At 41.9% G+C, this 20,899-nt stretch overlaps 1 protein-coding gene across 3 annotated transcripts in view; it reads left to right on the top strand.

Annotated features, from left to right (window-relative positions):
• The window catches only part of RECK (reversion inducing cysteine rich protein with kazal motifs), a 143,352-nt gene that overhangs the window by 14,981 nt on the left and 107,472 nt on the right, over positions 1–20,899 (top strand). For 2 of the 3 annotated variants that reach the window (XR_006288804.1, XM_037889848.2), the window contains exons 2-4: positions 1,918–1,976; positions 6,319–6,393; positions 11,780–11,816. Coding sequence is in view for 1 of the 3 variants with exons in the window: in XM_037889848.2 (XP_037745776.1) it covers positions 1,918–1,976; positions 6,319–6,393; positions 11,780–11,816 (171 nt within the window). In the remaining 2 variants the exon portion in view is untranslated. Of the gene's footprint in view, positions 1–1,917; positions 1,977–6,313; positions 6,394–11,779; positions 11,817–20,899 lie in introns of those variants that run through there. The other variant, XM_043540341.1, reaches the window with a different exon arrangement.

Genomic DNA, 20,899 nt, shown 5'->3' with positions numbered 1-20,899 from the left:
CTCCCTTCCTGCCCCCATGGGGGGCTGTCCTGGGTCCTGCCATTCCCCCCTGAATGTTCCTCCGCACGCCAGTTTGGGGACCTCTGCTCTAATGTGTATGTATGTGTGTGAAATTAGGCAGAGTGCTGAAGGAATGCTGTTTCATTCTTTATAATCTATTAATATATAGAATATAGCACATGAGTTAAGGTTCCACTCATTGAACAGTGAGGATGAAAATAAATATTGAACTGCTGCTCCATTAATTGCACTGCCCAAATTGTACTTTGCACGAGGCAGAAATTATCCTGTAAAAAAGAGCACAGCAAAGTGGCAGTTAAAATTGCAGCCTTAACTTTAGCATTTCCTGACTTCTGAGTGCTTCAGCTTGCAGCTTCTATGTTGCTTAGGACTTGTCTACACTACCGCGTGGGGTTGATCTAAGATATGCAACTTCAGCTACGTGAATAGTATAGCTGAAGTTGACGTACTTAGATCTGCTTACCGCGGTGTCTTCACTGCGGTAAGTCAACAGCTGATGCTCTCCGGTCGGATCCGCTTGTGCTCCTCGTTCTGGTCTATACTAGACGCGATAAATCGACCCCCGCTGGATCGATCGTTGCCTGCCGATCCGGCAGGTAATGTAGACAAGCCCTTAGACACACACTTCCATGCACACTCTTACCCACTTGTGATATCAGTGGTAGGTAACCTGCGGCCCATGGGCTGCACACAGCCCGTCAGGGTAATCTGCTGGTGGGCCGTGAGACTGTTTACATTGACCTTTTGCAGGCACAGCCGCCTGCAGCTCCCAGTGGCCTCTCTGTTTACTGTGCTAGGCTGACAAGCCTACACAGAATCATCAGATCAGGTTATCTCTTCCTAGCTAAAAAAAGTCTGTTTACAGAATGAGTCTGCTAGCTCTCCCCCTGAGACTACTTCATTGAGTATATTCCATTCTTTCTTTGCCTCCTGATATAGATAGTGGTCTGTCCTCAATTCCCTTCCCTCCCACTGCTTCTAGCCATATGTTGGCTCTTGACTGTAGCCCCCAGTCTGACCTCTGGTCTCCCTTAGGATTCTGTTCTGCATAGGTTCTTGTTCCGCACTCATCAACATAGTATCTGAGCAACTTGGAGTAGCACATTAAGCAACATGACTAACATCTGTCATGTGTGTTCTCTCATCTTCTTTCCGGGGGAGAAGCGTGTGCAGTGGAGTGTTTGGTTTTGGAATTTTTAAAATATAATATATATACACTCTGTTCTACTGCTGCAGACTCCCATTGACTTCAGTGAGTTTTGGATCACAGTGAGTTATATTTGATAGTATGATCTAAAGTAGGAAGCTAAACCTAGCAGAATAAAATTATAAAGCCAATCAAAGAACTCATATTTGTAAACTGATCCTCTGGCTTTTTGATTTATAGGAGCCATCCTGTATGTATCTTAAAATATATCAAATCTGACATGTAATGGATGTTAGCATTTATTCTTGTGCTAGTTTAATAATAAGCCAAATGGATTTAAAACAGAAAATTGTCTACTCTGATGTGATTTTTGCAGTTTTGTAAATTTTTAAAGTATATATCCTAGTGAATTTAGTTCTGGTGAAAGCTGTTGGGTTATCAGCACTGGGGTCTAAATCCTCAGTGTACAATCACTTCAGGAAAGCTTTCCTACACTGTTTTGGTAGTAGTTTTCAATCCTGTCTTGGATGGACCACCTTAGGCATTGTAAACATTCTGTGACTGTTCAATATATAGCATCTCTTGAGTTCTGAATTTTAAACATTAAAGAACATGGATGAACTGCAGAGTGGAAAAGCATAAATAGTTACTTTTCAAAACGTATATAGAACATTAAAAAGGTAGTTAAATTCACTGTGTATATTTAAATTATTTTACTGATGCTAAGGAATTCTTCATTTTTTCTGTAGGTATGTCATGTTGTTATCATGCAAAGGATAACTTAATGTGCCGTGATGTTTGTGAACAGGTAAGCTTGTTTTAAACTTGGGCAGTAGCACGAAAATTGATTCACTTCTGTATTTGTATATTCAAGATTTTAACAGTTACTTGAAAAGTGGACCTGAAATTGATAAGGGTTTCACTCCCACAGAGAATATTTATATTCGGTACATGTAGACACTGAATGTCACAAGAGACCTTGGTAGTCTATGTAATAGTTCTGTTGTTTTAATGAACAGATTTTAACTTTTAAAGCTATATTCTTCCCTCTGATATATGTAAAAACTCACATTGAAATCGGTGGGAGGTGCATGTACATATTTTAGGTCAGAATTTGACCAAGAAGCATCAAACTTACAGATGTGATTCACACTGATTTCTTAGTTTATCCTTTACCTCTTCCTGCTTTTCCTACCCCCCCTCACCCCCCCAGAGTTAGATGTCTCTCCCCTTGTAAAGTGGCTTGAGTGACAGCTGGCACAGACTCAGACTGTACACCAGGAAGAACAGGAAAGTGAGGAAGAGTGCCTGGAATGAAGGAGCACTTGAAACCAGCAGCAGTCTTCCCTTCTTCACCAGATGAGGGAATAGTTTTGTCTACTTCCACTCAGTTTGATGATTTCAGAATTGTTCATGGCAGATAAGTTAGAAGTCCTGGAGCTAATGTAGGAAATATCACATAAGCTTTTGAACATTCTGCATTCCTTCATGTCTAGAAGGCTGGACATGCTAATTAACATGGGGCTATTGGAAGCTTAATTTTTTCCATAGTGACTTATGGATGTGAATCACGGGAAATTAATGCTGCTGGCAAGAAGAAAACTCAAGCATTTAGGATGTGGTGCTGCCAAAGACTCATGAATATCTCCTGGATGGCAAAGGAGATGAATGCTTATGTAAGAAATATTGGAGAGAAGCAGACAACGTTGTCAGAAATCAGTAGGCATGAACTTAGGTCACATCAGGCATAGAGATGGAAATACCCTAAAGCAAGTTATCATAGAAGGAATGGTGGTAGTAGGGGATGACTAGAGAGAGGGGAGAGAGATGGTATGTGGCAAATCACTGGGATGTCAGCTGCTAAGTGCATGAAGCTAGTAATGGATTGATAAGTCTTCTTTCTGCTATGATGTCACCAATATTCAGACATGAATAAATTGATTTTACTTAGTCATAGAGTTTAAGTCCAGAAAGGACCACCAGATCATCTAGTGTGATCTCCTGTGGCCATCAACACCACTCAGCACCTTCACACTAAACACAGCAACTGAAATTTGACCAGAGTTTTACAGCCCACTTACTTATTACTGTGGGAGTCAGTCCCCCTTCCCCCCCCCAAAAAAAATTATGTCAGACTTTGGCATCTGGTGCATCTACCTCTGAAAATATAGATCAAGTCCTTTCAAGTGGGTTTGAATATCTTTACGTGCACCCAGTTCCTGGATCTCTGATAGCTGTGGCAATGCATCAAAGGTCCAGATAACAGGGACCCCCAAAATTTACACCAAAAGACAAGGATATAAAAAATTAATTTATTTTTCTGGAAAAATTACTTCTTGTCAAGCCTACAGATGAGCACTATAAATTACCAGGCACTTCTGTCAAAATATGATTATCTTAATTAGGACAGGGTATCAAAGTTTGAGAAACTCCTTCAATAACATTAGGAGGAACTAAAGTCTGCTGTAGCTGAATTGGTAGTTCAAATATCTCTGCAGCATGATCAGTGGCCACCTCCATTGATGATCTGGGTTTCTTGGTACAATCTTCAGGAATATCAGAGGAGGTCAAGACAACACTTGAAGACCTCCCATTTGAAGGTTATGAGCTCTTGTATACAAGAATTGATGAAGCCCTCCAGTCTCTGAAAGATTTGAGAAACATTCCCCATCCCTTGAAAGTTTACCTGCTAGCCCATAGGAGAAAGCAAGCCAGGTCACAAAGCTCCTCTAGATAAAGACCCTCCACCTATTACTATAATCCAGACATATAATTGGAGCTGCTGAGGAAGAACCAGAGAGGATAAATAACCATTCTTTCTTCAAATGATTGTACACATGTATTCTGGTGACTACCAAGCAGTGATCCCAATCAGGAGGTAGGTGCTAAAGAAGTCCTATTTAAATTATGATTTCAGGACAGTCTGTGCCAAAGCAGGCATCAGATCTTGAGGCTTCAGCTAAGAAACAGTGCTGGGGAAAAGTTTGTACTGATCCCAACTTAGCTGCCCTGCGAATTTCTGAAATTGGTATGCTTCTGAGAGAAGCTGCATGAGACTTGGTGGAGTAGGCTCTAAGCCACATGGGTGGATCTAATCTAGCCAACTCCTTGCATGATATAATGTAATTAGATACTCTGTTAAATAGTCTTTGGATGGATATTGCCTGACCTTTCTCTCGTTACAAATTCAGCAAGCAGCCTGGGGTCTTGCTCTCTCAAAGTAATATGGAAAAGCCCTAATCACATCAAGGGTATGGAATTTGGCTGCCCCCAGGTTGGAGTGGGGTTTGTGAAATAAATATTTACATGAAAATCTGGGAATAAGTTTAAGGATCCCTTTTGTCTTTAGGAACACCATTTAAGGTGGACCAGTCATGAGGGCCCGAATCTCCACTATCCTTCAAGCTGATTTTATAGCTACTGAAAAAGTAATTTTCATAGATTGTATAGAGCAGTGATGGGCAACCTGCGGCTCATGGGTATAGAGGAAAAAATTGCTAGGGGCTCAAATGGATGTCCCGTTAACCACACTAACATGATATTTAGGTCCTAGGAGAGAGGGGGCTCCTAGACTGGGGGAAATGCATAAATAAGGCCCATGAGGAATCTAGCAACTGTAGAGTGGTAAAATGATCGTGGATGTAAGGATGATGCGCTGATGTTGCTGCTAAATGGGAGACACAGGGTGTGAGGGTAGGAAGGGAATGAAGCTGAATGTGGTGCCCCACGTTAATAATCTCCAAGACTGAGTGGCCTGAGATAATTTGCTTCCAGGCCTTCCAAAAATAAAAAGGTGATTGCCAAAAGGGATGGCAGGGGAGTGGGAAGGAAGGGTATTCTCCAAGGGCTCAGTTTTCAACAAGGACAAACTGCTGCTATGAGGTGGACGTGGGATGTGCAGTAGCAGAGGGCCTTCTCTGTTGGAACTTCTGTTTCTTCGATATGTTGTCCGCATGGATTCCATAACCCACCTTCCTTCCCCACAATTATGGGGTTCTGTACTACCAGGATTCTGTATTGGCAAAGGAACTGAGAGTCAGTTGGGCCAGCTCCACACTTTGTCTTAGGGTGAAGAGGCATGAGGGCATCCAGGGTATAGGAATGGCCCTAATGCACACTGCTTGCCAAAAGAATCGAATCTCTGAGCACTTGCACACAGAGTGGGATCCATGTGGACAACATGTCTTGAAGAACCACAGTCACTGTAAGATAAGTAACTTGTCTGACAATATCATTTGCCTTGATTCCTTCTCAGCTTGCAACTGTCATGGTTGGGGGAAATGGGAGTAATAGTTTTAGTGACAACCTCCCTCCCCCCCGCCCCCCAGGATGAAACTGTCATAAATATTCATTGGGCATCTGTTACGTATATAATTTGGGAAGCTGTCCATTTTCTGCTCAATAACTTGGGGAGCTCTCTACTTTCCAGTCATCAAGGAGCTGAAATTGGTTGTTCTAAAGGGCACTGAGGCACTGGCAGTTGGTTTTAGAATGAGACTGGCTTGCCTATGCTTCCGAGGGCCAAAAAATCTTTGAAAGCTACATGAATTTCAGGCACTCCTTACCAAAGGGTAGGAATCCAGTCAAATGATACATTTAGAGAAGTGGAACTGCAGTAAAGTAATTCCTTGTTTTCAGTCAAAAGTTAGCTGGAGTGTATTTATAAAATGTGTCTTGTAGCGAGGAAGCATGAAATTAAGTCCTAGCAGCTTTGTTTCTCTGAGTCCCCAAAGATCTCCGTATTATAACTTTTGCTACAGTCTAACTTGTGGTTTTTACTATCAATCTCATGCTGTTGAATGGACCAAGAGTTCCTGATTAGGAGAATATATATTCCATTTTTAGAAACAAGAAGAAAATTTATTTCCCTCTCCAAAAACAAGTGCTGTATGTCTGAAAGATTGTCCAGTAAACTCAAATTATAAGTAAACTTTCTTTATATATGAATGTGTTATGTACGTTTCTACACAAATTTACTGCTAATGAAAGTTATCACAAAAACTTACTAATTAAATAAAACCAAACTGTGAATTTAGGAAAGCAAAATTTAAAAAAGAAGTCAAATGAGCTTGAATGTATACTTATACTTTTTTTCCTAATTAGTTCTGATATTTTAAAAATGTGTTATCTTCTGATCTTCTTTGTAACAGATTTTATCCTCTAAAAGTGATTCCCGTTTGAAACATTTGCTGCAGCGGGCACCAGAATATTGCCCAGAGTCAATGGTAAGCCTTGACTGTTTTTGATAAAACTGCTGAATCAGTATTGACAATTTTAAACATTCAAAAGCCATGAGTGAAGTCTCAAAAATCATGAAGTTTGGCTTAAAAATTGAAATTTAAATATAATAAATTTTGGGTTCATTTTATTTGGGTTTTGATCCTTTAGGGTTTGTTTTCAAGCTTTTCCTCCCAAAGTGTGAGGTCTAGAAAACTTTTTAAAATGAAAGATGAGATTAAATGACAATCACTTGACTCTGGGAGCTAGGTTTTTAAGAAAAGACCTAATATTGCCAGACTTATGATGCAATCAGAGAGTTGACAATCTTGCTAAATGTCCTGGGTTCATGGAAGTTACGAGAGATAGTGGAGGTTAAGATCTGCCTTATGTTGAGGGTAGCTTTGTATATGCTGGGCCAGACGGTCTGGTGCAATGTGGCTGCTATTACTCTCCTTGGAATTGTTGGCAGCCAGCATAATTTAGAGCAGCCTTCAGGTTATTTTAATTTTCACTAGGGGACAAGCCTGGCACACAGCCTGTCCAGCATTGGGATAGTACAAAGGTAAACTCTATAGCTGTTCTAACTGCTCCTCGGTCATAGCTGAGAATCTGGAGCAATCTTTTTATTGGTAAAGTAAAATTATGGATATCTGAATGAGCTATCTAAAAGTTCTCCAGTTAATTACTAGAAAATTATAGAGTGGATTGTATCTAACTGCTGGTTCAGTTATATTACTATAAAAATAATTATTAAATAATATTCAGATTAATTAATTAATCCAAAAGCCCTTCTGCCTTAGAAAAGCAACAATTTTGCTTGAAAATTCTAATACAAAATTCTAATTTTCTTACTTTACTAATCAGTTTTTATTACTTTATATAGTGTCAGCAGTGTGCTAGGATCTTGATAGACTAGTAAAGACCAAGTCCTTGCCCAAAAGAATTTGCTGTCTAAATGTACAGTGTATAGGCCTAGTTATTCTTTAGTTCTAATGTTCCATGGATCACTTTGTTACAGTGCTCCCCCTCATGGAATGCCTCCCCTCCCAATCCACAAAGGCATGATTTTAAACGTTTTATTTTTGTGGATCATCAGTTAAGTCTTTCAGATCAGTAGTGCTCCACAGATCAGTGGTGGTCCACAGACCACTGTTTGAAAACTGATGGTGTAAGTCAGTGGTGGGCAACCTGTGGTCCAAACGTGGCCCATCAGGGTAATCCGTTGGCAGGCCGTGAGATGGTTTGTTTACATTGACCATCCATAGGCACGGCTGCACGCAACTCCCAGGGGCTGTGGTTTGCCGTTCCTGGCCAGATTGCAAGTTGGTGATAGCGTTGTGTTGATAACTTTGCTTTTTATTTTAAATTTAGTTATGTTCCAGAGTTAATGCTTCTCAGAGTTGGCAACTAGGGTTTATTGATGTCATGGAAGAAAGTGTTTTCAAGAGTGATATAGAGTCAGGGATGGGGAGTTTCTATGTTTTGGGGACAACTGAATGAAAAAAGGGATGGTCTCTAGCAATTTTTGGGGCAAATGTGGGAGGAAAGTACTGAATGGAATATACTTTTATGAAATAGTAATCGTTTAAAAGTGTGATTGCACTCCACAACCGTGTATTTCATATCTTTAACAGTGCTTTGATAAAGAGAAAGCAATCTAGGTATCTTTCTGTTTAAAAAGTTTAACAGTTCTAGTTTAACTCCATGCTTATTATTTTCGGACATTGCCTTCCACTCCCCCCGCCGTTTTTTTTATTTGCTATCAAATTTTCATGAGTACTCTGTTGATAATATTAGACAAAAGACATACAAAATGTGTTCCAGTGTAGCCTTCTGCTTGCTGGAACATGAATATATGAAATTTCCTCTCCAGATCTCTCAGATGGTGGGGTAGAGGAGGCATTCTAGCAACTCATTAGAGAATGTGGAATGCAGACACTGACAGACTGGGAGTCCACTTGGAATACCTTAGAGGATTGGGTTCAATGCAGTAGTCACAAACAGTGCAGTAATCACAATAAACTCCGTTATCTTTTAGGGAAAGAAAGGGAAATACCTTTCATCAGTGATCTGGTGACTGGTAGCAGTGCCAGAAGCCAGCTTTTTCCCCTAATGGCAGCAATATCTCCTTTTGCTGGCTTCTAGTCTGCTTTGATTTAGAGAGGGAGGCTGATGATGGAGGAGGGCTGAGTAGAGGGAATTGATCTTGACTATGTTAGCAAGGTGATAAGTGCTTTTTATATACCTGTGTAAGTACTGTATTAAAAAAGAAATATCACAAAGAGTTTGTTCCTGCCAGAATTGGCTATTGTTTCACTGCTGGTGAGTAGTACTTTTTTACATATCTTTTGAGAGGCACATGTTCAGCATTCCTTCACTTGTAGGCACTTAAAATTTTTATCTCTTCATTGTTTATCCCAGCATCCTGACCTGCTAGCATATACACCTCTGCTTCTATGGAATCTTCCTTTGACTCCGTAATACTCAGTTGATAGGATGTATTACAGAAATGGTCAATTTTTTTCTAGTGTTTGCTTAAAAAGCACTAAATGCAGTGACTTCGTGCTAATGTTAATGAAATCATGTAAGGGTAACCATTATGTACTTAATTATCCCATTTAGTGAACTGTAATATTACCATTTTGTTTAAAGAAACCCTGTTCAGAGGACTCCAAATCTGAGCCCTTGAGCTTGTAGCACACAGTATGTGGAAATTCCCATAGCTTTCAATTTTTTTACCTTCTGAAATACTATGGAGCTCCACCACAATACTTCAGTCTCCACTTAAAGTTTTAGTGTAGTTTTCTGTCCAACCACAGGCAGCCACAACCATCTTAGTGAAACTGTGCTGAGGTCCAAAATGCAAGATGAGCAATATTCAGTCTTGGATATGTGAGATTTTCAAGGTGTGTTGTCTCAAGATTCACTAGCGGGTAGGTATGGGGTATTTTTCTACCTCAGTGATATCCCCAGTGTATTTCATAGTCTGATCTGAGCTTGGATCGCATTCAGAGGAAGACTTGGATCCAACTGTTTACTTGGACCCTCAACCTCAATGCCATTCTTTTGGGCTCTCATGAATACATGTATCCCCTAACTATGACTGTACTGGACTAGACAAATTGACAGGAGTGGCAAGTGCCTCCCTGGGTGCTTTGTCCATACCAGTCAACTCCAAGTTTTCCGTATCAGCCTCCTTCGAGAGCTACAATCTCGGTTCCACATTGAAGCAGGGATGTTTCCACTGATCCAAGACACTCAGATCCTATGCCAATGAATCCAGTACCAAGAGTTAGTCCCTACACTGATCCAAGACATCTTATATGTCAAGGAAGATAATGCATCTTCACAAATCCATATTTTGCATCAGGACCAGGAACCTGCAGGCAACTCCTCTCTAGATGAAAATGGTGGCATAGCCTCAGATACCTCACCTCCTGAGGATGCTATTCAATTCAAAGAGTTGGTCAGCAGAAGGTTTCTACTTCAAAATTGCCTTCTGTTTCACTGGAGGAAACTCATTCTCTTTCTGTCATCCTGGGGAATACCTCTACAAAGTTTTTCTGCTTCTTCTGAAGGGTTTCTGTCAACCAAATGCAAAAAAAAGCAGGTAAGCTTTATCAGATTCTGTATGAGGGGTTTTCTTGTTTCCATGTCAATCTTTCCCCTAATTCTCTGTTGGTGGCTGCAGTGACATAGCGATAAGAATGGAATATTTATATTCTTCTCCCAATGACAGAGATGGGAGGGGGGAAATAGATTCGGGGGGAAACTATTCTTTTCATCTGCTTTAAACCTGAGGGTAGCTAACTACCTAGCTGTCATGGTGAGGTACCAGTTTCACCTGTGGGACAAGATTTCAATCTTTACCAAGAATCTTCTTGATGAGTGCGGCAGACTGACTTATGCCCTTATTAAGAAGGGCCAGAATGTAGCTAGGCACGTGCTGTGTGTGTCCTTTGATGTCTCTGGTGCATATTCAAGACTGATAGCTGCAGTGATATTCTCCTTCTCTCTTCCTCGCGAAACAAAGCTGAAGATTGAAGACCTTCTATTTGAAGGTGATTGACTTTTTAGTTGTAAAATGGATGAAGTATTAGAGAAAATGAGACACAAGATTAACTGATGGATCTCTGGGTCTCTTGCACCTTTCAAGAGAATAATTCCTGTGCCTGCATTTGATATCTAAAGACAATATTATCCAAATTATTCTTCATCTTTTTATGTTAACAGAGGCAGGCAACGCTATCAGCAGCAACAACAATCCTTTGCTTCTCAGCAGCAATATAAAAGACGTCCCTGTAAATCCAAGAAGAGAGAAAAGAATTCATCCTCCACTACTACCTTACCTTCAGTTAATCCTCAGGTGTGACATGAAGTTTGAGAGTAGCAAACCAACCTGGAATTCGGTTCCCCTAATGTTTGGAGACTGTTTGTGCCATTTTTACAGCGAGTGGCAAAAGGTCACCTTGAACAGATGGGTTTTGGATGGTATAAAAGACAAATATACTTATCCAATACAGAATAGATTATTGTAACCTACATGGAAAGGATTAAGGGTGAGAGCTTAAAGGATAAAGTAATAAGAATTTTGGGGAAAAGTTTAGAAACCATTTTGAGTTGAGGATATATGATAGAATCCTTCTCTCTTTCTCACCCACCAAAAACCCCCCAAACAAACAAAAAACAGCCCGGGCAGCCATAAGTCTGACAATTCCGAACTTTCAACTACTTGACTTTGCATCTTAAATATCTTCCTTTTAATGTTACTCTTTACATGTAATTCCTTAGGTTTTTTTTTTTTAAAGGAAAGAGGTAAAACAAATAACTTTATGTACAACTGTAACCCCCATGATACATCATCTTGGTTTGAATTCTGAACTTTTTAGCACTATGACACTTTCAGCCCACTTTTTCCAAGTGGTAGTACTGCTTGCTATATTTCCACAGCTGGAAATATGCAGAGGGTACCTTGAAGAAGAAAGGGAAGTTACTTACAGTAACTGTTTGACAGAGTTGTCTACTACATGCACACTTTTACATCTTCCAGGATGTAGAAACACCCATAGCTTTCAGTTTTTGCCATTGTCTAAAGTATGTTCTGCATCTGCAAAAAAGAAACCCCCAAAACCTCATTTTTAATTAAAATACAGTAGAGTGAGAGGAGTCCTTTTAGGTCCCATCACCCTTTTCTTGACAATAAACACCTGATGACATTTGTCTCTGATTTTTGTGGTTTTTTTGAGAAGGAGGCAGAGTTCTTCCATGAGATCAATTATCTTACAGAGGTATTGACACTTTTTTGTATCAGTGCTAAATCATCTACTATATTTAAAAGCTTTTAATCTATCATAAATAAAGACTTTTGTTTAATTGCATTTTATTTTTCAGGGAGAAGTTTGGGGTTGTATAAACTCTTCTTTGCCAGGTAAGAACTATTAGAATATTCTTATTTATATTTTGCCTTTGCTGATAAAAGGCTTAATTTAACAACAGATCTGTCTAGTTTCCATATTGTACATGTTTCAAAATAGTTTTGCTTTGATAAGGCTTCCACATAAGCCAGAAATGTTTTTGTTTTGTTTGTTTCATTTACCCCAAATTGTGGTGCTTTGACTTTGTCAAAATTGGAAAGCAAATAAATTTTTTTCTTACCATTTTTTCTCATGTAGAAAATATGTTAAGTGTATAAGTTTTTATTACATTGATGTTTACTCAAATATCTCTTATCCATTTCTTGTATATGTTGAAGAAAAAGGTCAAGGGTTGGGAATTCATCCTTAAAAGTATTGAAAAGCCTTGAGCCAGCACTCCTTTGCCTTTTTAAAAGATTCTAGATGTCCTGTGATTGCCTATTTCCCCCCGCAAATACTGTCCCCTTCTAGACCTTAACTTCCAGTTTTTTAATTACAAATTTATACCGCTCTTATTCAGTCTAGAATATGGGGGTGGGATTCATGATGTCGTACTGAGATTCAGTAGTAGCTGTTTCATTAAAGATAGTTTGGCGCTCCAAGTCCCATCTTGTCTCTCCTAAATTATCTAATTTTGCTCTGCCTTGTCACAGAATAATCTCAGTAACCCTCTCCTGTTCCTTTTGGACAAAGAAACTTGGAGTAAAATTAGCATACCATAGCTGAAAAAGTGGAAAAACAGGAGAAAAAAAAAGACGGTTAATTGTTCTTCTTACAGGCTGCTCAGCCTGCCACCAGTGAGCCTACCTGCTTTTCTTGTTCTCAGGAGTCAAACTGTCCATTCCAGTAGATTTAGAGGGTCTGAGGAATCTTGTAGGTGCTAGTCCTTGTTCTTCCACTAATTTATTATGTAACCTTGCTTACGCTACTTCGGCCCAAATTTTTAGTGGTGTCCAAGCTTAGTGGTGCTCAGCATTGCAATGCCTGTCTCATTTTCAAAAGTGATGAAGACGCTTAGCCTCATTAGTGCCTGTACCACTTTTGAAAATGAGGCTTAAGCTCCTAAATCAGTTAGGTGTTGCAATGCTCAGTGCTGCAATGCCTAAATCCCTTTAAAAATCTGGGCGTTAGTCTGTGTCAGTTTTCCAGTCTGTAAAATGGGGATCTTGTGGGAGTATTTTGTAACTAATGCTTGGGAGGCAGTGTTGTCTAGTGGTTAGAACATAATTAGCTGTCAGGAGATCTGGTTTTAGGCCCAGTACAGCCACTGGCACATTGTAACCCTGGATAAGTAACTTTTCTGTGCTTCAGTTCATTCCATCTTTTGACATGAGGATAACAACACTCGCCTTTGCAAAGCACCTTGAAATCTTTGAATGAAATAGGAATATTTTATATTTTCTCCAGAGACTGTGGCTAATGTTTCAACTGGGGATAATATCAAATCTCTCTTTCTAGAAAACCAACTTGTGCAGGGTTAACTGCAGATATTAGTCTCCCTGCTTAAGAGGACTTGTTTCAGTTACAGAATAGTTGAGGGGCAGTGGTCTTTTTGAAAGAAAAGAATGCATACTGTTAGAACACAGGTTTGTAAAGAAAATGCTGCTGCTGTTTGGAAACTGGTGCTGAGCAGCTACTCTTCAATTGTTTGCCTTGATTTTTCTGAACTAATGCAAGGTTTCTGGGTTAGAATTCTAGTCACCTCTTCTCCTGGGAGCAGAGAAATCTTTCTTCTGAGGCCGAACATATCACAGATGGTCTGTGTCACAGTATAATCTTATCAGGGGAGGGAAGTCTTCTTCCTCTAGTATCTAGAACCTGGTGTCTAGATGGAGGACAGTTTGCTACTGTTCTCAAATGACAAACTTTTTGCAGCTGCTTTTAAGGATGCGCAGGTGACACAGTTACCGTAGAGAGTCCATGATGCGCTGGTTTGGTTTTTTTCAGTTTTCCCTCTCCATAACAAGGTGATGGACAAAATCAGTATCCTAGGAGTTTCTTCCTGTGGTCTGAGAGGGAGGGCCTAGGTTACAGATGTGGTATGCAGTCTGTGGTTACTTTCATTTTCCCCATATATCCTTTCCCAATAAGGCTAGGTGGAGAATGTCTTTCAGTCTTATCTTAAAATGCTGGCATTGACAGCGTAATACATGAGGTTAACTCTTAAGTTTCTAAAGTAACTGACACTCCTGCAGTCTGATAGTTGCCATTTCTGTCATTTGTTACAAAATATGGGGGGGAATCTTAAAAGCATGTAATCTGCTGTCTCATTATTTATATTCTTAATTTTCTTCAAGCAAAACTTGACAAAGAAGGTCTGTACCCATCAGTGGTAAATTCTCTGTTCATCTGGTCTTGTCCGGCCTCAGGTTAGTCATAGTGTTTCCGCATCAAGCCTCTGCCTGGTTTGTGGTTCCTTTGCCAGTCTCCCTTTGAACCCATGACTTCCAATACCCTGAGACTGTTAATTTTTAAGGTTCTTTTACTACTTGCACTAGTTTCCCAACTGACATTTTAGTGAGTTGGCTACAATAATCTCCTCCCACTCTGCTTTTTTTCATCTTGCATGCTACCCCTTGATTCCATCTTACCCAGAAAATAATTGTATCTAGCCTTTTTTCCCCTGCCCCTTTCATTGACAAGGAGTCCCTCTGATATACTCCTGACATTAGAGAAACTGTAGGATTTTTCTCTGGATATAAAAAGCACTCTTGTTCTTCTCTCATACAGCCTCCATTTCTGTAGAGGGGTTTTCCTCTGCTCTGCAATTGAATAGTCAGAATCAGATTTCTCAGCTGCAGGATGGAGCTTAGGATTTCCCTTTAGGAAACTGCTTCAACTCAGTTTGCTGCCTGGTAGCAGTAACGGGTTTCTAGACCACATGCTTTCCTAAATACAGAGCATAAGGAAAAAAATCCCACTGAATTTGATATTTTTGGCTCCGAATTTTTGTGCCTCTTCCTCCTTCAGAGAGGCCTAACTCCTTTTGATATTGCAGAAAGTTTTAGCCTATTCTGAGTCCTGTTATTGCTCCACAGTATGCTGTAGCCTCTTCTTCCCCTGTATCATTATCAGCCCATCAAGATGGTGAAGGAGAAAAGGTGCTTGCTGTGATCATTTGGGAAGGTGTAATTAACCAGGTGGCTCCGGCAGCTCTGTGGATCCCAACTCTGTGAGGGCCCTAACTTCCTCCTGCATCAAGAAAAACAATAGGGCCACCCTCTCCATGGGATCTACCACCTGTAACCCCTACCTCAGACTCCACTGCCCTGATCCTGGGGTGTCTATCTTAGCTGCCAATGCTCACCCCCCCACCCTCCCTCTTGGGATTAGTGCTTTTCTTTAGTAGTACTGCTCATCTGCAGGAGTGGCTCCTATTAGTCAATACTGCATTTCCAGCTTCCTCTTTTGGCTTTTCCAGCCACACCTCTGCTCTCCTTAAACAGGCCATATTCTCAAGCCAGGCCTGCTGAGGTGGAATTGGGTCATTATTTTCCCAGTTGAACAGCTGACCTTCAGAAGATTGGTGCCTGAACTATCTCTGGGAGTATCTCTCTGAGTACTTCCACTCAGGGCATATTTTTATACCACACCTAAAATGAATAAACAACTTCAGTGAAGAGAGGAATCCCACTAAACCGAAGGCCAAAATACGCCCTCACCAAAGATCAGTTCCAGTGAGAAGCCATAAGGAAGACAAAAAGGAGGACGATTCAAGCCAGGAGCTATGAGTCTCCAGCTCTCCATGGCCCCTCATTCCAGATCAAATCAGTCAAGTTTAAGAGTAAGGAGGAAGCTGCTAAAGGATCTCAGTCTCTCTTCACAAGGGAGAACTAAAGTACATGGAATAAAAAAGATGGTAAAGGCAAATTCTCCTACTTCCTCATTGGGAGGAGAGAAGGGTGAGCTCTGTTAACAACTCTGAAGAAGAGTAAGGGATCCAGGAAAAGCTTTCTCCGGGACTGATTTGAGTTTGAGTACATCAGTGCTGACTACCTTAGATATTAATAAAGAACCTTCTAGATGCCTCAGAGGAAGGTGAAGGAAAAAGCAAAACAAATAAAATCCACTTTCTTTCTGCTTCCAAGAGAACTTTTTAACTCTCTCCATTGACTGGAGAACATTGTCAAGTCACAGTGAGAGCAAACAAATATTAGACTCTGAAGGCAGCTAAACAAAATCTATGTAATGTCTAAATCAAAATCTGACTGCATCACAACTCATGGACGACAGGATAGAGTCTGTTTTATGGTGCAACTAAAGGCAGCTTCTATTACTCTGATATCAGTCTGGATAGTCTCCCTTTAAGAAGACTTAACCCATCAGGCCGAAGGTATAAAATTGACTCTTCATAAGATCTCCCTGGCAGCGACCTTGTCCCAGATGCATACTGGGTCTCCTTCAGATTTGCAGGTAGGCTGTGGCTTTCAGTATTGTAGCAAGATAATTCTTTCCTCAAGTAGAAGGCAAACATCCAAGCTGAACATTTGATAGCTTCATCAGAATAAGCTTTTAAGAGAAGCCTGGGCAAAAGCAGTCCTTGCAGCCAAAGGCAATATCAAAGAGACGCTTCCTTCAACTACAAACAGATGAAGAAATATAAGAAATCTTTCAGAAGCAGGCTGTCTTTTTATGGCTTCTTTTCATCTAGATCATGCAGATGTGATTCAAAATTTTTCAAGGGATGCTGAAGTAGAGTTGCAGAGGAAAATCCAGACAACTTCTCTGGACAGCTTTCCACTAGCAACAAGAACATCTGAATCCTCTGCTTATCTGCCTGAGAAGATACAGGTTCTGGGATTAAAAACTCCTGTGTTACAGTTGGTGGTTTTATTTATTTGTTTGTTTTTGAGTGGGGGGAGTTATTTGCTTGTTAGCTCCAATAACCCACTTCCTCTTTGGACTGATGAAGATAGCCAGCAGGGGCTATGCCATACAATTTATCAAATAGCCCTGCAACTTTCCTGCTTCCACATACTGGATTCTAACACAGAACAGCCAAATAATAGAGAGAATTTCTCATCTAACCAACCATGAAAACTATTTAGTTAGCTCCCAGTCTGGACTGTTGCCAAGAACATAAGAAGAGACACACTGGGTCAGACCAATGGTCAGTCTAGCCCAGTATCCTGTCTTCTAACAGTGGCCAGTGCCAGATGCTTTAGAGGGAATGAATAGAACAGTGTAGTTATCAAGTGATTTATCCCCTGCCGTCCAGTCCCAGCTTCTGGCTGTCAGAGTTTTAGGAACACCAAGAGCATGGGGTTGTGTCCCTGACCATCTTGGCTAATAGCCATTCCTCCCTACAAAGATGTTAAATGTAATTACATTATGGTCATGGTCGCTATTACTGATCAGCTCAGATATATTCACCTCTTGGTCCAGGTTCTGTGTTTTACTTAAGACTAAATCAAGAATTGCCTCTCCCGTTGTGGGTTCCAGGACTAACTGCTCCAAGAAGGTGCCAATTGTGTCTAGAAGATTTATCTCTGCATCCTGTCCTGAGGTGACGTGTACCCAGTCAGGAATAGTTAAAATCCCCCATTATTATTATAGTTGTTTGTTTTTGTAGCCTCTGATCTCCTTGAGCATTTCAGTTGCCGTCACCATCTTGGTCAGGTGGTCAGTAGTGTATTGCTGTAGTAGTATATTACTATTCTCCTGGGAGAATTCTGTGCCAAAAAATTAAAAATTCTGCAAAATTCTGCATATTTTATTTGTCAAAATAACATAATATAATCATGCCAGTTTCACTTATTTTTATAATTTAGTTCAAAATACCTGTCAGCAAGTATGTCTGTAACAATGCAGACCAAAAAAAAGATTCAGTAATTTTTTTTTTTTTTTAGAAATAGATTCTTTACTAGGCAAACTAATACAGAACTTTGAGTAATTTAAACTACAATACAGAAACCTATTTCCTGCATCCCTCAGAAGCAGTGCAAAGGCTTGGGGGAGGCAGGAGTAATGGAGAAGCTGAGGGAGAGGGAAGGACCCTGGGAGTAACCCTGGAGGGTTGTTGGGTATGGGTGGGAGGAGTATGGTACAGGGCTTTTTTGGGGTGTGTGTGTATGCGGGGGGGATTGATTGATAGGGAGTTGGGGAGCCTCCTCAATGCAGACTCTGGCTGTGACCCTTAGCCTCTCTCATTAAGTCAGGCACATATGTCCCTGTCTCTGTTCGTCCCTGCACCCCCACCATCCCTTGTGTGACCCTGCAGCTCCCCTCCCATTCAACCTCTGGCTCAAAGCTGTCACCTCACTAGCAACTGAGCCTGTGCCGCAGTCTGTCCTCCCTAGCCCTTCTGAACCCCAGTCTGTGACCCTCCAGCAACCCTTTGTGCCCCATGCCTCTTCAGCTGGGCCCGCTGTGAGTAATGTGGCCTCTCCCCTTTCCTCGCTGACGGCTGGCTGCCCTCTCTTCTGGTGCCACAGCAGCCCCTGTATATATAATTCCAGCACCTCTCAATAGAATCTACATTCTGTGGAGGAAAAAAAAAATCTACAGTGGACACAGAGGTGTTGAAACAATTTGTATAGTGGGGGTGTTAAAGGCAGAAACCATGTATACCTCTACCCCAATATAATGTGACCCGATATAACATGAGTTTGGATATAATGTGGTAAAGCATTGGTCCGCTTCCCGCTGCTGCCGGTGAGTGCAGTCAGGGGACAGGGAGCAGGGGGATTGGGTAGAGGGTGGAGTCCTGGGGGTGATTACGGACGGGAGGGTCTCTAGAGGGGGTGGTCAGGGGACAAGGAGCAGGGGGGCCAAAGCAAGTTCGATATAATGCGGTTTCCCCTATAACGCGGTAAGTTTTTTTGGCTCCCGAGGACCATGTTATATCAGGGTAGAGGTGTATTTGGGTTGTTGTTACTAATTCAAGCCAGGGGTTTGTGGTATCACCCCTAGTTCCAGCACCTATGGGGGGACATGAAGTCTGCGCATGCATAGTGGCACAGAATTCCCCCAGGAGGACAACGCTTACTATTAAATCATGGAATTTCTATCCATAGAGATTCTGTGGTACAGTTGGATTCATTTAAGATTTTTATTATATTCGAGTTTGTGCTTTCATTCACATAGTGGGTCATGCTGGTGGGGGAGTGGTGGCACTGAGTTATTCCTATATATTTTGTACCCTGATATTACCATGTCCCAGTGATTATTATTGTTTCACCAAGTTTCTGTGATGCCTGTTGTATCAGTATCATTATTTAATTCCAGGCATTCAAGTTCATCCATCTTAGTATTTAGACTTATAGCATTTGTATACAAGCACTTATAAAATTTGTCAATATTGAGTTGTGTGCCTTCATGTGATGTAATTGAATAGGACACTTTTTTTTGTTTGACTGTTTCTCAACTTGATTGAATTCTGTCCTCGCCTCTTTACTAAGGTAGAGAGTATTCTTTTAATAAATTGTCTCCTGAGGGATGTCTCTAGCTGAACCGTGTACTTCTTTGCACCTGTCAACTTTCCCCCAGCCCTTCTTTTAAAAACTCCTCTACAACCTTTTTTATTTTACACGTCAACAATCTGGTTCCATTTTGGTTTAGATGAAGCCCATTCTTCCTGTACAGCAGTGGTCACCAACGGGTCAATCACGATCGACTGGTCGATCCTGGAGACTCTCCCAGTCGATTGTGATCTCCGCCGCTAAAAGTCTGGTGGTGTAGCGGGGTTGCTGCTAAGGCAGACTCCCTGTCTGCCCCAGCCCTACGCCACTCCCGGAAGCGGCCAGCACACCCCCGCAGCCCTGGTGGCAGGATGGCAAGGGTCTCAGTGTGCTCCTCCTTCCTGTAAGCACCATCCCCGCAGTTCCCATTGGCTAGGAACAGGAAACTGTGCCCAATGGGAGCTGCGGGGCCGGTGCATGCAGAGAGGGGCAGTGCGTGGAGTCATGTGCCACCCCCACAGGAGGTGAGCAGCATGAGGTTGGGGCAGGCAGGGCGCCTGCCTTAGCCCCACTGTGCCACCGATTGAGAGCCGCCCGAGGTAAGTGTCGCTCGGCGAGAGCCTTCACCCCAGCCCTGAGCCCCCTCCCAGAGTCAACATCCCATGCCTCCTCCTGTACCCCATACCCCCTCCTGCACCGCAACACTCTGCCACAGCCCAGAGCCCCCTCCTGCACCCAAACTCCCTCCTAGAGCTTACACCTTTCACCCCCTCCTGCATCCCAACCCCCTGGCCCAGGCTCAGCCTAGAGCCCCTTCCCACACTCCAAACCCCTCAGCCCCAGCCCAGAGCCCTCACCCCCTCCTGAACCCCAACTCCCTGCCCCAGCCCGGTGAAAGTGAGTGAGGGTGGGGGAGAGCAGGCGATGGAGAGAGGGGAGGATGGAGTGAGTGGGGTGGGGCTTCGGGGAAGAGGCGGGGTAGATCCTGGGTTGCACTTAAATTTAGAAGGTGATCTTGTGCGTACAGGATCTTACCAAAAGGTTCCTCAGTTCCTAATAAACGTAAATCCCTTTTCCTAACACCATTGTTTCATCCATTCATTAAGACCCTGCACCCCTGCTTGTCTAAATGGCCCTACACATGGAACTGGAAGCATTTCAAAGAATGCTACGATGGAGGTCCTGGACCTTAATCTCTTACCTATCAGCTCTAATTTGGCCTCCACGATCTCTCTCCTACCTTTCTCTATGTAATTGGTTCCTACATCTACCACGACCACCTCCCACCCCCCCCCCCAGCACTGTACAAAAGGCTGTCTATATGTCTTTTGAGGCTCACAACCTTTGCACCCAGAAAGCAATTCACCATGTGGTTCTCCCAGTCATCACTAACCCAACTATCTATATTTCTAATCAAATCCCCCATTACTATTACCTGTCTCTTCCTAGTAACTGGGGTCCCTTCCCCTGGAGGGGTAGCGACAGTGTGAGATGATACCATGATGTCATCTGGAAGGATCGTTTCCCTCTGCTCCAGCTTTATGTTCTCCTTCCCTGAGACTTTCATTCTCACCAACAGCACAAAGGTTGTCAGACTGGGAGTGGAACTGCTCTACTGTGTCCCTGGAAGTCTGTCTCCCTTAGCTCCTCCAGTTCAGTCTCAAGAGCCCGTATTCAGTCTCTGAGGGCCATGAGAT

The sequence above is a fragment of the Chelonia mydas genome, chromosome 2, assembly GCF_015237465.2.
Source record: "Chelonia mydas isolate rCheMyd1 chromosome 2, rCheMyd1.pri.v2, whole genome shotgun sequence".
Classification (NCBI taxonomy): domain Eukaryota; kingdom Metazoa; phylum Chordata; order Testudines; family Cheloniidae; genus Chelonia; species Chelonia mydas.
The sequence above is the reverse complement of the archived record's forward strand: the minus strand, read 5'-3'. Positions and strand labels throughout refer to the sequence as shown.